At 48.1% G+C, this 17,541-nt stretch overlaps 3 protein-coding genes across 3 annotated transcripts in view; all 3 read right to left on the reverse strand.

The window, feature by feature from the left end:
- Positions 1-17,541, reverse strand: part of LOC119399996 (SUMO-conjugating enzyme UBC9) — a 562,334-nt gene that overhangs the window by 21,272 nt on the left and 523,521 nt on the right. The gene's annotated exons all lie outside the window — the stretch shown is intronic.
- On the reverse strand, positions 5,578-6,570 carry LOC119400906 (progestin and adipoQ receptor family member 3). Its single transcript, XM_037667795.2, has one exon. The coding sequence runs from the start codon at positions 6,483-6,485 to the stop codon at positions 5,598-5,600; it is 888 nt and encodes a 295-aa protein (XP_037523723.1). The 5' UTR covers positions 6,486-6,570; the 3' UTR covers positions 5,578-5,597.
- LOC119400907 (uncharacterized) lies at positions 10,767-16,278 on the reverse strand. Its single transcript, XM_037667797.2, has 4 exons — positions 16,069-16,278; positions 15,097-15,270; positions 12,075-12,344; positions 10,767-11,357 (listed from the first exon to the last, which is right to left on the reverse strand). The coding sequence occupies exons 1-4, from the start codon at positions 16,233-16,235 to the stop codon at positions 11,075-11,077; spliced, it is 894 nt and encodes a 297-aa protein (XP_037523725.1). The 5' UTR covers positions 16,236-16,278; the 3' UTR covers positions 10,767-11,074.

Here is a 17,541-nt window from a genome sequence, read left to right on the forward strand (position 1 = left end):
CTCCTACAGCTCGAGATCGGCGCGAGCGAGCGTGCGTCATTCGTACTTGCTTTTGGTTACCTCTAACTGTGGCTCACACCCACTGTGGGGAGTGGCCAATAATTGAGTGGCTTTATAAAATGTTATAGAACTTTAGGATAATGGAGCTTATGCTCATTCTCATCATTCCTCGTCCTCCTCCTATTTTCCTTGTTTACACGAGAAAATAACGCGAGAAAAGATTAATTTGTAGGGTGTTAATACTGCGTCATCAATTATGAAGATTTGAAACTTATTTCAGCAATAACCTGACGGACGTTTCAGTGAAGTATATTGTGTATCCTTCCGTTCCGCATGCTCGGGGGATAAAGGCGGAGCCTAGTGACGTCAGCTCGCGAGAAGTCTCCACAAATGCACCCCACTCACACGGACGAGGCGAACGGAGGGGGAGACCAGTGTTACTAGACTACTCTGGCGGCTTGCACCACCCGTTTGACGAGCTGCAGACGAGCATGGAGCTGCAGACTGTACACCCGCTGCCGCTCTCTGCAGGAGCAAGTGCAACAATGTGGCCAAACAAGAGCCTGAAATTTCGCTATATCCCTCACCGCCGGAGGATCGTTTGTCCTGTCGGGGAAAAGGTCCCCGTCTCCCCCGAGGAGGCGCGGGGGGGTCACGCCCACTCGCTAACCCGTGACATCGCGGTCACGTGATCCGCAATCCCCCCGTCTTCCCCGAGCATTTCTCCCCCGTCTGAATGCCCCTTTATGATATCTCTTGTTCTTATTTCGTGGTCAGCGTGGGCAACGTATCTATAAACGTTGAGCGTGGGCGCGACTAGACTACCAACGCAGCTGTTTAGAACATCGCTACGTGTGCTGGACTTGTGGACGCACATGGAAGTTTGTTTCTGCAGAACAAACTTCCAGGCTGTTCATTGGGCCCAGCACTCGCAACTTTCCTGCGGAAATGGACACCTCAGCTTACATGTAAGACTCCTTCGCAGCTTCCTTTCGGCAAAGCTGCTGGGACGGACGCAGTCACCTTCAGGTGTGATCAACATTTTCTGGATTTGCTGTCTCTGCAGGCCACGCGCCTTTGTTAATTTTGAAGGCAAGTTTACTATTTTCATTGCCTTGGCACGTTGTATTTCAAATAATATGAAAACTGAAAAAAGCACTGTGCGTCGCATGTTTTATGAATACGAAACTGCGTAATTATTGGGGTTTACGTGTTTAAGCCGTCCTGTTTTCTAGCTATTTTATTTTTATAACAAAATTTTCTTTTTTGTGTTTATTCCAGGTAGGACTCGTCCTAGTTATTCGGAAATAGGCGCTACACCAACTAAGATGGCAATGGCATTCGTCTTTATTGGCGTTTTCGTAAAAAATAAGATTATATTAATAGATTCACGCTTTCCTTTTTTGCTTGAACACTTGATAGAACACCGAAGATCATGTGAAACTTACAAACTGAATTAAAACCTGTTGGCAACCTGCGTCACTGTGTATGTGCATGTGGGGTGTCATTCATGTGACTTGTTTGCCCGTGTCCCAGTTTGGCACTTCTCGCCAAGTTTTAGGGGCGAAGCTCCTCTTAGTCTAACCTTGTCACGTCTCCGTTGTCCGACATAACCACCTTTGCAAAGTGCCCACTACTTCGTCTTTGCAAACATCCCACTACGACCCATCACCGATCCTTTGCAAACTGCCCACTACTTCGTCTTTGCAAACATCCCACTACGATCCATCACCGATCCATTACTTCACCGACCATAAAGCCGTTATAATGAAGGGGGAACGGAAGCCACGTCTAGCTACCACTTACGAATAATAAAATTTCTTGTATAAATATATGCAGTGTTTGTCACGTTGAGGATGTACTTTGATTACTGCTGGGCGAAACCACTGCAGATTTCACGGTGTAACCATGATTGCTTCAGGAGCTTCGCCCAAGCTCTTCATCATTCACCCGTGGATATGCTGTGAATTTTTTACCTTGTTCGTAGGATTGAATGTGTTTTGAAGAAATGAAACATCAGGGCACGCAACGAAAAATTATCGCTATGGCAAGTCTTGAAGCCGGTATACATAATTTCATTCAAGTTCTGCAAAGTAAATTCGAATGATCAACATTATGGCTGGCAAGTGCTTATAGAATGCATTGATAGCAGTTAATACATATAAATTGGGTACCGCTTCTAAAACACACTATTTAAGTGGCATGTTTCATTAAATGTCGCCAATAGCCTCCGTTAGCGCAGGAATTTAGTCACCATTTTTGACAATTTCGAAAGACGCTTGCATACCAAATGCTTCTGACTGAATACAATAAATGTTGAATATCCAGTCCCCTAAAATGTTTAAATTGAAACCGATTAAACGCGGTCAATAGCTAGTCAATAATTAATTTTTACTCGCACAAAACACGTTTAATTGACATGCAAAAGAAGATTAAAAAAAAAACACGGTGGCAATATCCTTCTGAAACTCATCAGAAAAAGTCAATAAGCGCTTAATTTAACCACAGTGCATTCTATGGAGAAAAGTCAGTACAGCCTGAATTGAATTCCTGCAGGCGTTTTTTGCAAGGGATATGACAGAGATGGCAAAATTACTTCTAACAAGTAATCAAATTACATCACTAATGACTATACCAAAGTTTTCATATGTAATTACACTACAAATCACAGCTCGCCGAGAGTAGTGACATTACAGTACTATTACTTTTGAAATGTAATGAAATGATTCTGATATTCTTATAACAAAAGTTCATCGTTTACGAACAACTCATGTACACTTTATTGACAGCACATATGTATACACCGAACTCTCAGAGATCGTTACTGACGTCCTGCGCTTGAGGTTTGACACTCAGATTAACTTGCGTTTGTCACTTTTCTTTCTTATTCTGGTCAATGATTTATGGCATAAACGGTCCTATACGTGAGACTGATTGAGCCTGGTGCAGGACCCCGTCGCGTTTAAATAAAAGTAGTTTCCAATTCAAACGTTGAATACATGCTATATCTTCGTGTTTTCGGATAAATTCGAAAAAAATGCGATAAACATCCGCCTGTAAAATTTTTGACAACTCGGATTTCTCCGATAAGCTCCGATTTTAGGGCATTTCAAACGTTCAAATGGCATTTTAAGAGCTAACAATCATCAGTCGAAAGGAGCGCAGCTCCATTAGCGGCAGCAACATCGTAAAGTATGTTTGCGTCTTTTACAGCAAGCTTTAAGGCTGTAATACGAACAAACGTAGGTGTTTTGTATTCAAGTATTTGTGCTTGTATGTATATGCGTTTGCGTGTTTAAACCTTCCAGAAATCTAAAATACACTAAGTATGTTCACATGTTTTCGTGTTCAGATATAGTTTCATCTAAGATTTCAGAGTATTGAGAATAATAATAATAATAATAGGTCCTTTATTTTTCATCAAGAAGATGAGGGAGGCTGGGAGAAAAAGCTGAGAGGCAGCTTGACTAGCTCCTGCTCCCCCCAAAAATGCACTTTGACGAGTCTACAGCAGTGCACACCAACAGCCTTATTAACAGGGTAATTAAATGAACAGGAAGTGAGAAAAAAAGAAGGAATGGGAATACAAGATTATCAGCAACAGCGCAACGCATATTTTCATTGGAAATGAAATTAATAACAACACATTGCAAAAACTTATAATGCGAAATTAAACACCGAATTTCGGAGAATTGGAGATTTACGAGAAATAAACTCCGATAAACGCCAAATTTTCTAAAAAAAAAATAAAATAATATCTGAAAAGCACCCTCCGAATTTCAAGAAAAATAAACTCCGAAAACACGGAGCCCTAGCTATATCTCACTCAAAGGTAACTGCGAAAACAATGAGTAATTTTCTGCAAATCACCCGCTTGAAATAATTTATTACATTACTGATTACGACAAAAAGTAATTTAATTACCTTAATTTCATTACTTTCAAGTCTGCGATAACGTGGAAATTGTACGTTATTACGATTTGAAAAAAAGTTATTACGATTTGAAAACGTCAATGAAACTTGTGTTTAAAAGTCAGCGAAAACTGGAGAGTTCAGGTGTGGGTAATGCAGTTGCGAAGTACCCCCTACGGCGTAATTCATCATCACTTTGCCAAGTAACTAAGTACAGACTGCACGTCTATGAGGCATTATTTGAACCATCATCAGTCTGAGCACACTTTGTTGATGCTCAGACTGATGATGATAAACTATGCTGGAGACCTTTGCAATTGGTGCGCAGCTTTAAAAAACCAACTATGGCTACTGAAACGTATTTAGTAACGAAGTAATCAGATCGCACTTACGTGGCTGCACACCTTGTTGATGCTCAACGTTACTAGATACCTAGTAACGTTGGTTGATGCTGTTGATGGCGATGATGATGAATTATGGCTGATGTCTTTGTAATGAGTGGGCAGCTTTAAACCACAACTGAAACGATTTCAGCGCCGAATCACCGACAACAAGCTTGTGCAAGTGTTCCATCTCAAATTTTATATAGCAATTAAAAAGACTTACGAGGCAGCGGTGTCACCAACGGAGAACAAATGCGAAGTGAGCGTCTGAAAGATGCACATGAGTTATAGTTTAAAAGTTCTTCTTTCTCGAGACGATCATCAAGAAAAGAAGAGAAATAATAGCGCACTTGAATTCGCGAAGCCGTGGTTGAAGCCACGGATTTATCACAGTGAGACGCCGCGACAGGAAAACCGTACTGTGAACTATCCCAGACGGTATGGGGTCACAACTCTGCGGCACAAACTTGCCTTGCACATACCAACTCCTATACAGCCGAGTTGATCCCGTTTTCAATGAAGTCAGTGCAGGACAACACTGTACAGCAACATCTTCAGCAAGAAAGGGAAATTGACTACCGCCGGTTTGTAGCTTCTAAGCTGCCGAAAAATTCGTCCTCGTCCGGAGATCGAACCCAGGATCAACGCCTCTCCTGGGGTCGATCCCCGGAGAAGGGCGAATTCGCGGCAACTAAGAACCTTCCTTTCTGAAGAATCCGTATGGATTTCCTTGTGGCTTCGTGCTACAAACGGATGGTTGTCAACTTTCCTTTAACTCTTCCGCTACCCTGTGTTATTCCGCAGGACGGATTTGAAATATCTTCAACGCCACGTATTTATACGCGATACACTTGATTAACTCAATCTATGTCGTTCGCAAATTTCTCTTAATCCATGAGAGATGTAGCAATTGAGGGTTTGTAGTCAACCTGCCATTCCGACGCGTCTATAGTTAGAAATTAAGTCGCGAAATTACAGGTGGACATGAGACCCAGTACCGCATCAAAAATGATTTATAAGATATATATTTAAAAAATGAGTGACTCTAAGCTAATTGTTCGTTGCAAAGCCAGTTACATATAAAACGATCTAGACACCGCTATACAGCTGTTGCCGAAGGAGAGTCATTATCATCGCCTCCAGCACTGGGCTTGGAAGCAAAATGGACTATCTTCGGCCGAACAGCTGGGGTACGCAGGGTTCGCACATGCACAGGAGAGCACGATCATGTCTACAGCGAACTCTCTCTCACGCACATGCCAATGAACACCGTACGTCGAAGCGGCAGTCACGGCGTGTTGGCTAGAGTGGCGTCACGTAGGCTAACTGTATCCTGTACGCCAGGAGCACGCAGATGCCGACGCCCACGTGCCAAATCTGATGGCTCGAGCCCAGGTAGTCCACTTTGCCCGGCCACCTCCGCTCGGGAAACTTCGTCACGAATACGCACAGGGAGAGGGCCAGGAGCAACAGCACCGTCACGTGACCGGGCAGCGTGCGAGCCACGAGTGCCGGGTCGCCGTAGAAAAGGGCGTAGTGCGCCAGAGGGAGCAGACTGTAGAGCGCGAACCATCCCATGGCTCTCACCCTGGCCGCGTCGTGACGGTGGTGTACGTAGCGGGACGACGCGGCAAGCACGAACGACGGGGCGGCGGCGAAGACGGCGCCCACGACGTGCGCCACGCGCCAGGAGCCACGAAACTGGAGCGCCGTGAATCCCACGACGTAGGCGACGACGCTAAGCCAGACGCCGGCGAAGTCGAGCCGGTACCAGCCGCGGGCCTCGGCCGTGCAGTTGAGCGTGTGGTAGACGGACGACAGTAGCAACATGGCGGCGTACGAGAGTGTCATGGCGGTGACCAAGGCTCGCTGCCCGAGTCCCACGCCCAGACGCGCGAAGCGTCCCCCGGCGTGGTCTTGGACCAGGAGCGCGAGGAGGAACGCGAGCGCTAGCAGGTTGCTCCAGATGTTCACCGTCTCGTTGTGCCATTGCAGCAGGCTCAAGAGGCACTCGTAGTGGCTGCGGCAGCGCCGGTATCCGGTCAGGATGTGAGTGTTGTGGCGCTGCTCGGGAGACAGGTCTTCGAGGCGGCACAGTTGGCCGCCTGTTCCCGAGCGCAGGGATAACGGGAAGCGACTCGAAGACCACCACAGTCGTAGCGAGCGGGCGTGCGCGAACAGGAGCTCCATGGCTCGTACGGTGTGCGCAGCTTCTACAGCTGTGCTGCGCAGCTAACCCTCGGCGTTCACCGCTCCTGCCGGGGGTTCCTGCCTTGGTCGTGGAGGAGCTGCTACTGCTGCTGCTGCTGCTGGCGACGGCCTTGGCCAAGGCCCTCAAAGCGCGAGATCTGCGCGAGTGAGCGAGCCGCACTGATTCTCATCAGTCGTCGTCCTCCTCCATTTTTTCCCTTGTATACAGTATCGATCAGCTGTGTACGGCATATGCAGCAAGGTCTAAGGCTCACTGCCATGCGGGAAGCGAAGCGTTTTGCGTGACCCTGATAGCAATCGCGGACTCTATCCCGATTTTATCGCATTTTTTTTTCGGAGGCGTTTGCATATTATCGCGCGCTCGCAGTTCCGGCGAACGATTACGAAACCGGCCGACGTTACCTGCTATGCACTACCGCATGTGTACGTGGATCAGGGTCAGGCAAAAGACGAAGGCGATCGCCGCAGGCGGTTCGCGGGAGGTCGTGACATTTGGTGCGCGAATGAATTGGCCGTGAATGAAGACGAAGATGGCGACGGTGCATATTCATATACTTAGGTTGTTTTTTATAGGCGACAACAACAACAATATACTTAGGTCGTCGTCACCCGATTTGAGAATCGGCGTGCGTTTAGCGTAATCTCTTGCGTGGTCGGCCGCGTGAAAGCAACTGAGTGCACTTTTAGTGGCTTCAAAAACCTGTTTCACACTCTCTATGTAACGGCAGGGGGTGACCTTTAAGTGCCGTGTTTGCGCGCGTACAACTGCGGCACTTCCGGCTAGCTGTTAACTAAATCTAGTGATCGTTATACTGATGGCCCATGTCGCTATCCGCCGCTGAAAATAGCCGCGTTGTCTTTCAGTGTGATAATAAAAGCCACCGTGTTTCATTATCTAACGCTAATTAGATCACAGGCGAAGGTCTATGCTCTACGAGATTCTCTTTAATTCACTTGTTACATTCTTGAGTCCCTCCAAATGCGTTTGATTCGCTCTCGATTCATGTTTAAGTCACTTGACTTGATTCGCACTAAATTACCTTTATCTACATTGATTCACAATTAAATATACCACGTTCTTCATTCTTGATTTACAACTATAGGTCACCTGATTCACCCTTGGTACACAACTAAGTCACTTGAGTCGCTTTTCACTCATATTTAAGTCCATTGATTCGTTCTTGATTCACATTTAAGTCAATTGAATTGATTCGCACTTAATTCCCTTTATACGCAAGTTTATTCACACTTAATTGAACCACTTGATTCATTGTTTATTCAGACCTAAGTCACTTGAGTCGCTCTTCATTCACATTTAGGCAGTTGATTGATTCTTAATTCACATTTAAGTCATGACTTGATTCGTGCTTAATTCCCTTTAGTTATATGCAAGTTGATTCACACTTAATTGAAACACTTGTTTTTTTTTTATTCAAACTTGTCACCTGATTCACTCTTGATTCACATCTAAGTCACTTAATTCAATCGCTCTTCATTCACATTTAAGTCCCTTGTCATTATTTTATTCACACCTAAGCCACTTGATTCACCCCGTGATTCACATTTAAGTCGCATGGCTTAATTCCTTTTACGTACGTTCATCCACATTTAATTAAAGCACTTGATATTCATTCTTCGTTCACGCTTAAATCACCTGATTCACTCTCGGTTTACACCTAAGTTATTTGATTCACTCTCGATTCATACCAATTAAGATCACTTGATTTGATCTTAATTTGCTTTATGTACGTTGTCTCCAGGGGCGTAGCCAAGGGGGGGCGGGGGGGTTGGGGGGGTTCAACCCCCCCCGAAATTTTTCGATTTTGCTTGCGTATATAGGCAAGCACACATACAAACGCACGCACGAACATACATAAAGTATGGTTGAACTCCCCCGAAAAAAATTTCTGGCTACGCCCCTGGTTGACTCACAATTAAGTCACTCGACTCGTTCTTGACTCACATTTAAAAGACTCGATTCTTATTTCATTCGCTTTAATGTACGTTGAATCAGTCTCGATTCGATTTAGTGTACGTTGATTAACTTGAAATTAACGTTAATTTGTACTCCTACGAGGGCGGTCCGATAAGTACTTAGCCTTCAAAATAAAAACGAAAATTTTGGAATGGTGTCGATTTATTTCTCAACATAGTCCCCTTTCAGCTCTATACACTTGATCCAGCGATCCTCCAACTTCTTGATCCCGTCAGAAAAATACGTTTTCTCCTGAGCTGCAAAGTAGGCTTCTGTGGGGGCGATAACTTCTTCATTCGACTCAAATTTTTGTCCGGCGAGTGATTTTTTCAAGTTGGGAAACAAGAAGAAATCACTCGGGGCCAAATCTGAAAAATACGCTGGATGGGGCACCATTTCGAAGCCTAGTTCGACCAACTTAGCCATGGCGACGGCGCAGGTGTGAGCTTGCGCATTGTCATGGTGGAAGAGCACCTTTTTCTTCACCAAATGTCGCCGTTTTTTTCGCAATTCGGCGTCGAATCAGCCCAGTAATTCAGCGTAGTAGGGTCCTGTCACCGTTTTGCCCTTCTCAAGGTAGTTGACAAAGATCCCACCTTGAGAAACCCAGAAAATGGTGGTCATCACCTTTCCGGCCAATGCGACAGTCTTCGCCTTCTTCGGAGCAGGTTTTCCGTGTGCAGTCCACTGTTTCGACTGTTCTTTGGTCTCTGGTGTGTACCAGTGGATCCATGTTTCGTCGACGCTCACAAAACGACGCAAGAACTCCTTCGGATTATGCTTAAACAGCTTCAAACACTGCTCTGAAGTGGTCTCACGGACTCGCTTGTTGTCCGGAGTGAGCAAATGCGGCACCCATCGCGCCGACAGCTTTCTCATGCCCAAAATTTCATGCAGGATATGACCCACGAGGTCTTTTGAGATGCCTACTGTCTCAGCTATCTCGCACACCTTGAGTCGGCGGTCTGCCAATACGAGGTCGTGGATTTTTGCCACGTTATCGGCCGTGGTAGCCGTTTGTGGGGCCCCTGGGCGAGGCTCATCAAAAACCGACGTGCGACCATGTTTAAACTCATCGAACCAATTTTTTACGGTTGCCATCGAAGGAGAAGACTCACCGTAGACGGCATCCAGTTGCTCTTTGATTTCGCTGCACGATTTCCCTTCCAAAAACAAAAATTGAATCACCGACCGATATTGCTCTTTTTCCATTTTTAACGGACACATGAACATCACCTGCTTCCTCAAGCGGCCAAAATAAAACCGCGAGCCCGATTCGACTGGACCTTCGCATGTGTCCCTCTAAGGGAGCGTACTTAACGTCAGTATATGTATCATGCGATAGAGTCGCGCTCTCGCGGTGAGGCTAAGTCCTTTGACTCTTTTCGGAGAGTCCCGACTTGCCACGTATATGACTCTCTTTGAAGAGTCACGTTAACTCTCTTGTGGGTGACACGACTCTCCGAAGAGAGTATAATGACCCCCAAAGACTGACTCTTTAAAGAGAGTCATATACGTGGCAAGTCAGAACTCTCCGAAAAGAGTCAAAGGACTCTTTTTTTTTCTTACAGTGTAGTAGTAGTAGACGTCACTCAGGTCACGTGACCAGAGGGGGAGTGAATAAATAAATAAAATGATGATGTTGATACTGAATGATGATGCTCGAAATGATGATGATGACGCTGCTTTCGTTCCGCGCAGACGTGATAGCATAGTAACACGCGTTTTGGGCGGGTGGAATAGGTCACGGCCGCACTGGGACGTTATCGTAGCTCACCAGCGTGGCCCTGAATGAGCACATCGTCAAGCGGGATCCGCGTGGCTAAACCTGATGAACAAATAAACAACAAAGAAATCCTTAGTGAAAACTTTGACGCATCTTAAGGGGAAAATGTAATGCCTGACAAATGGGGCGGCCGCTTCACTGTCCGAAGGTTTTCAATGCGTGGAAGTTGGAACTGGCTAGAATTTATTTTTTGTCAGTTTCTTACGCTGGTCAACAGTTCACTCATCTAGGGGCATTGAAACGATTCGAAGGCAGTCGCCGAGATGTACGTCTAATCGTTTTCTTGCAGCTGTATACATCAAGAAGCATATACCACCAGCTCGTTTGGACTACATCGCCCAATGGAAAGTGAAATTTCTATTATGCCACGTCCTTACGTTTATCGAAGGGCGCCACCTCAGGTGCATTGAGAGAGGGCACAGAAAGCGACATCAAATTTGGCTTCACAAGCCGTACGATATATCCGCTTCAAAAACGACGGTGTTGCTTATCTAAAATTTAATCTTCACATTCCATCGCTATCAATTTGGGATTACGAACATGATAGCATCGCGTTTCGCTAACGTGTTTAGCTGCGGCCGTTTGACACAATCGCGCTTCGGCTGTTATGCCGAATCGTGCATGGGGCACTGAAATATTGGGGCACGCCTTTTTTTTTTTTCTAATCATCCAATCACGATCGTCCGTTGCGAGAAACTTTCTCATGGGGGGCGGCGGCTGGATGTCCGAATTTTGTAGGGGGCGCAAAAAGGGGGCACACTAATCTGCGGGTAGAGGGCGTCGTGCGTCAGTGTCGCGTGGCGCCACCTAGCTGGCCTGCTGTGGCTGTGGCTGCGGCTGCGACTCGAGTTGGACGCTCTTGCGCCGCCGCAAGGCCGGCGTTCCCTCGAGGAACATGGCCGCGTCCAGAGACGTCGGCAGTGGCTTGTTGGCCGTCGGTCCTACTTCGGATTCGGTCTGCGCACTGCGGTCCAGCGACCAGCCGCAGCCGACGCGGCACGGGTTCATGTCGTCCGCCTGCAACGAGGCGCCGTCTAGGGCGTGCTGGCGGAAGCAGCGGCATGCGGGACTCGAGCTCTCCGACTCAGCCCTGCAATAGAAAACCATAGAAAGCGGCGTTTTGACTCTTTACTTTGCCCAGGCATTCTCTACGAACATCCCCAATGGCTACGCCTACACTCACAGAAAAGGTAGAGTAAAAAGGGAGTCTCACAACGATAATCGTCATCTGGCGTGCTTGCGTTTCCTTTCTTGAAAACTCGGCACTGGCCACTTTCCTACCAAAAATGCTATGTCACGCTGATAGCGAACATGCCGTTCGTGACCAGAAAGTGCCGGGCGCGCGGCGATAATGCAAGGAAAGGAAGGCAAAATAAATGACGATTATTGTTGTGGGACAAAAAGACTGTGTATGCTACTTAAGCGAGCCGTATACAAGCTACGCCTACGTCGGCGGCAGGCCGCCTATTCTCCATAAAGATACTTACAAGACGCACTTGTCCACAAGCGTGTTCTTGTGGACAGCACCATGCGCGCGAGATGAGATTAGAGAGTTTTAGTATAGCGGAAAGCAGCAAACGCAAGGATGTAGCTTTGGCGTTGCGTGCTACACACTGCGCATGCACAGAACGTAAACGTAGAGCCGGAGCTCTTACGTACGTACGCTCGATAACTGTACTTTAGCGAGCTTTAGTGCCGGGGCCCCTAAAGCTCTCTAATTCCGCTTGATTTCGCTGAGCAGCAATGCTTGTTCAACGCAACGCTTGTGGCGAAGCGTCAGCGTTCCGAAGCAAGCCGCGGCACGAACCTGGTAAAGTCCAGCGACAACAGCTCGTCGTGGCTGAAGGCCGCGGGCGCCAACTGCGAGGTGAGCTTGGTGGCCGACGACTGCGAGCCGGGAAGCAGCGACGACTCGCCGGCGTCCACGTCTACACGTCGTGCCGCGACAGCGGCCGCGGCCGCGACGGGCGCGGGCACCTCGACGACCTCGTCGGCCTGTATCTGCTGCTGCTGCTGAGCGTTGGCGTCCTCGGCGATCGCGTTGTCCACCGTGACGTGGATGCCCATGCAATAGCGCCTGCATCCAGGCTTACACGTTGGTACGCGTGTACATGGTCGACCATATCTTAGGTGAAAACGTCGTCAGTATTCAAGCCGGTGAAGCTAGAACGTTTATGCTTCTTCAAGAGCGAAATGTCCGTTACATGATGTCTAGTCATCGTGTCGATAAACACAGTAAGAATTTTACGAATTATGTATTAAACATCAGCTTATGTGAGGTCTTGAATACCAATGAGGTGTTCACCTTACATGTGGACGAATCGCATAGGTCGACTCGCCGAAATAGAACTCACTCGCACTCATTTAAATTGATATTTGTGCTGCGAGCTCGTGCGGATTCATACCAAAATATTACTATTGCACACCAACTGGTACCAGCTGGTACCCACCACACAACTAGTCAAAGTACCAGTTGAACCTCAATTTGAACCACTTGCTTCCAGCGGAGCTGGTTGAGGTTCCAGTTGGATCCCAAGGGGGCTCAGTTTCTTCCAGTACAACTATAGTGATGGTACCAGCTGGTTACCAGTCGGCTTGTAACTGTAACCAGCTGCTTCCATTGCAGGGACCAGTTGACCTCCAACAAGGACCAATTGATCCCAATCAGCACACGAGTTAGATTCCCATGCAGTTACACATTTTCAGAGTTGTTTACTGGGATTCAAACATGCCGAAATTCTGCACAGCCACTGAATCAGACACTGAATCACCAAAATACTGAAATCCTGCTCGATCCGACAAGCCCGCACTGAAAACAAATACTATAGGCAGACGCGGGTTCACTCGGACTCAGACTCACCAAATTTTAACCGGACGGACTCACTCAGACTCACAGCGAGTCTGAGTAAGTCCAACAAGTTCCCCGACCCACTAGTTGGGATGGAGCCCTTTTCATGATCGTCTTAATAGGCGTGCGCAGGGTTCCCCATCAGGGGGGGGGGGGGGCGAAGGTTCATCACAGCGCCCCACCCAAGTCAATGTATGGGGAAATTTTGCGCCCCCCTCCCCACCTCTCAGGTGATTAGGGGGGGGGCGCACCCCCGCCCCCCCCCCCCCCTGTGCGCACGCCTATGATCGTTTCATCTATCATCATCCTCGTCGCCATATTATTCCTGGCATATATTGTTTCACGAAGATGTCTCCACGGTAAGATTCGTTTGCGTTTTGGTTGTCCTTTATTAAAGGAAGATTGTGTCCTTTGGGGCTTATCTATAATGGTGATTTACCTTAAACGAGTGCAATTGTTACCTCTAAAGCTGCTCACACGGTACTTTCAGATAACCAGCATGCGCGCTGTCAGAACGAAGTACAACTCTCGACAGGAAAATACTCGCCCTGTGTTTTCAGGAAATGAAACGTCAGCAGGACAGATAACGGTTATCGCTTGGTGAGAAGATCGATACGCCCCAGAGCAATATCTCAGAGAGTTGGCCCAGAGGGCACATATGTGTAGGGGTTCACACGATATTGTCTATTACAACGTAAGAAAAAAAAGTAACATCCGCCCACAGCTATCACTGTCCCTCCAACGGATAAATTGCGTAAATGCTCCATCCAATAGTGCTTACTCATTTTCGTGACGTCAGGCACTTCTCTAATGTTTCAGATAGTAGACTTTCTGTAGCTGGATTTATGTGGGAAACTTGAACGTCCTGCCAAATTCTGTCAGGGAATCTGACATCGCTACTCAGTCAAGGGTAATGTTTTAGGTAGTAACGAGGAACTTAATACGCATAGTGTTTTTTTTTTTTTACATTAGCCGAGAAAACATACTTACGGTTCGAGCGCAAACCAGCTAGCATAACTGTCTTTCACATGTGAAAGGCAGGCGCGCCGCGGTTCTCTGGGTGGAGCCAACATTTTTGTACTTGGGTTGTAACCGACTATTTGCCGCGAGATCGGGCTACAGGTGGCAGCACCGTCGCCGCGTTAGTGTGGATAGCCGGTCAGCGGCTAGCGTCCAAATGTACACAGCAGCGCTTCGCTGTGAGCGGTTTATAGTCTATAGTGATATATACGCCCTCCATTGCCACATTAATGCCCCACGCAGGCGTAACATTCCTGTTATGTGTGGGAGAAGCGCAATCTGCCAATCACTGGGGTGCTGGCCTCACCAAGTGTTGGCGTGAAGTTTTGGCGGTTTCAAAATCACAAGAATTTTGAAACCGCCAACACTTCACGAGATGGTGTCGCTGAAATTCGGCACTTCAGCATTTAGTACTTCTTTCGTTTAGGATGACGGCAAATGCACTGTGTGTTGTGTTTGAACGACAAAGTGGCACCCACCTTGACATGACTTCGGCGAATGGACGGTACGGATGGTTACACCTAGCGCCATAGCGACACGTGCATGCACTCACTCATTAGAGTGCGTACAAGCCTCGGAAGGTGAAATGCCTCTGTATATCGTGTAAGCATACGTACAAGTATTTGATATTGTGCTAACACAAAGGAATCAGCTGCCCTCTGAGGACGTGCATGACGCTCGCACACATGCGAACACGGTGCACGTCCGGCTGGCAGACGACGCAAGCAGCCATCCACACTACGGAGTTTCGTCCGCTCGCCGCTAGGTGCCGACTATGTTCGACCACGAGGCCAATAGCTAGACTTTATATAACAAGAACACGCGTTCAATGATTTCGTTGCTACATGTACACTGCAAGAACACGGAAACGCAGCTGCATTGTACGGCGTCGAAGATCTCCGCCGCTGCGCACGCCGCTGTACATCACTGAGGTAATGATTCCAGGAGAACGGGAGCCCACCTGAGTATCTGCAGGTGGAAGAGAAAGAGGATGGCGCAGTGCAGCACCTGCAGCGGCTTGCTGTTGAAATAGAGGCTGGACACGACCCGCGTGCAATCCACCAGGAGGAACCACAGGTGGAAGGCCATGTCCAGAAGCCAGACGGCCACCTCGAGCAGCACGCCGGAGCCGGGCCTGTGACGTCACAAGGGGGTCATTTGCTGTAAGACCGGCAGTTCTCGGACGTGTGCGATCGCGTCGGCGACTGCTCGAAAAAGTCCGTTTCGTCGCAAGGGCGAAGCAGTGAATGCGATAGCAATAAATTGGAATGTTATGCGAAGTATAAGGCTAGCAGCTAACTCTTTTAGATCCTATCTCGCGTAACTGTAGAACACGCTGACGTAAGGGAATACGGCCGTACCAGGGAGCAAAGCGGTTTTTGTACAGTACGTATTTCACCTGAACGCGAAGTAAGCAGTGAGAGCGTGGATCCACGGCCGCTGTGACAAAACGTACAAGGGTATAGGAGCCATCTATACTGACGTCTGTCTAGATAGCGCGCGCCAATTCGCGTATGACCGCGTCCTTTCGATCAAAGTTCGCAGTTGCTGCAAAGGCGACGCAGAGTACCGGTACATTAAGAACCGTGCAAGCCATCTGTAGCGTCGCACGCTAACACTAGGTGTCATCACGAGCTGTAACTACTTGGATTGCAAATATATATAGGTGGCACCACAACTGTCACATGTTTGACATGTTTGAATAAAGGCGTTCGCTCTCGTCTGCGTTGGACTTTGGTCGCGTGGTCCGTCCGTTCGGCCGCCTGGTCCGGCTGACATAACACCATCAATATACGTCACAGCTAAAGGTACATTGACGCAGATTGATCCACACATACTGAATTCACGTCTGTATCCTGCACTCCTTGTCGCGTTCGTGATTTTTTCGGGCGATTCTGCGAAACCGCCATAGTGTGAACGGCACGCAGCTCACCTGAGCCGCACCACGTGGAAGTGGAGCAGGAGACACTTCTGGACGAGGCTGGTCACTTCGTCGGCGCTGTCAAGGCCCAGGTAGACGGTGTGGGCGATGACCACGAGGGCCGCCACCGCGGAGCCAAGGTGGTAGCCCTCGTCCATGACGCCCAGAATCAAGTCCATGGCTCCATCATCCTCCTCTTCTCCTGGGGCATACGGACACCAGCCTGCCTTTGATTGATTGATTGAAGCCTTTCAATATTGGCACATACCCACTCTGGGGGATTGGCCAAGAAAAATTATGGTATGCTATGGATGATAACTACATTAATTTTTACCTCCCTATTAGTAAAGTAGAAAAAAAAACGTGAAGATAAAGAGCAATCAAATTACAAAATGTATTATAGCCTATGGAGGATAATTACATTAATTACAATTTTGATCCGACCAGACAGCTGAGTGCCGCCCCGCTGGCTTCTTATCCTCAGCCGATGGCCTGCCTGATGATGATGGTGCTCCGGAGATGATTGACACCTACCCACTCAGGGGAATCGGCCAATAGTCTGTGGGATCATATTTGTTTGGTAACAACTTTATTGATATTTCTGCAGCACTTTTGCCGACCGGGCCTCAGGTCTTCCACGAGGGGATCATATGGTCCTAATTTTTTTAACAGCGCAGCTGTTTAAGGTCGAGCTTGTGGGAAGACGTGAGGCGTTCACTTTCCCACATATTTTATTGCTGCTTGCTCTCCGATGGGCAACCCAAGACCATCACAACGGATCGAGGCCGTCACTTTGACTCCGCGCTTTTCCGGACTTTGTCCCGCATGCTTGGTGTCAACCACATCAAGACGACAGCCTACCACCCTATGTCGAATGGCATGGTTGAGCGGTTTTACCGCCAACTCAAAGCCTCGCTCATGGTCTCACGATCTTTGACACCCTGGACGGAGCGACTGCCACTCGTCCCCCTCGCCCTTCGCAGCACGATACGCACGGACGCGTCCTGCTCCTCAGCATGAGCCAGGGGCGTAGCCACGTTAGGGCACCCCGGGCCCGTGCCCCCCCCCCCCCCCCCCCGAAATTTTTTTTTGCCGTAGCATACAGAGCAGAAAATGACACTCGACCACATCTGCCTGCTCGTCCCCACTACAGATCAAGGAGGTGCACCCCCCGAAAAAAATTTCTGCCTACGCCCCTGGCATGAGCTCGTTTTTGGCACGACCTTAAGGCTTTCTGGCCAGTATTTCGACGCGTCTCCGGTATCACCATTGGACGTTGCTGATTATGCCAGTCGCCTCAGGAACGCCATGAAAGACGTGTCTCCTATCCCACCACGTCAACTCTCACGCCCAAGTTTCGTCAGTCGTGCTCTCCGGGATTGCACACGTCTTCGTACGGCACGATGCAATCAGACCACCACTATAACCACCTTACGACGAACCCTTTAAAGTCATCAAGAATTGCCCCAAGCATTTTGTCCTGCT

Source organism: Rhipicephalus sanguineus, chromosome 7 (genome assembly GCF_013339695.2).
Source record: "Rhipicephalus sanguineus isolate Rsan-2018 chromosome 7, BIME_Rsan_1.4, whole genome shotgun sequence".
Lineage (NCBI taxonomy): Eukaryota > Metazoa > Arthropoda > Arachnida > Ixodida > Ixodidae > Rhipicephalus > Rhipicephalus sanguineus.

Excerpts from the sequence above, each read along its gene's own strand:
- LOC119400907 (XM_037667797.2), bottom strand. The coding sequence starts at position 16,235 with ATGGACTTGATTCTGGGCGTCATGGACGAGGGCTACCACCTTGGCTCC. Across the intron at positions 12,345-15,096 it reads TTCCACCTGCAGATACTCAG|GCGCTATTGCATGGGCATCC; the intron begins GTGGGCTCCCGT and ends GCCTGGATGCAG. Across the intron at positions 11,358-12,074 it reads TTGTCGCTGGACTTTACCAG|GGCTGAGTCGGAGAGCTCGA; the intron begins GTTCGTGCCGCG and ends TTTCTATTGCAG.
- LOC119400906 (XM_037667795.2), bottom strand. The coding sequence starts at position 6,485 with ATGGAGCTCCTGTTCGCGCACGCCCGCTCGCTACGACTGTGGTGGTCT.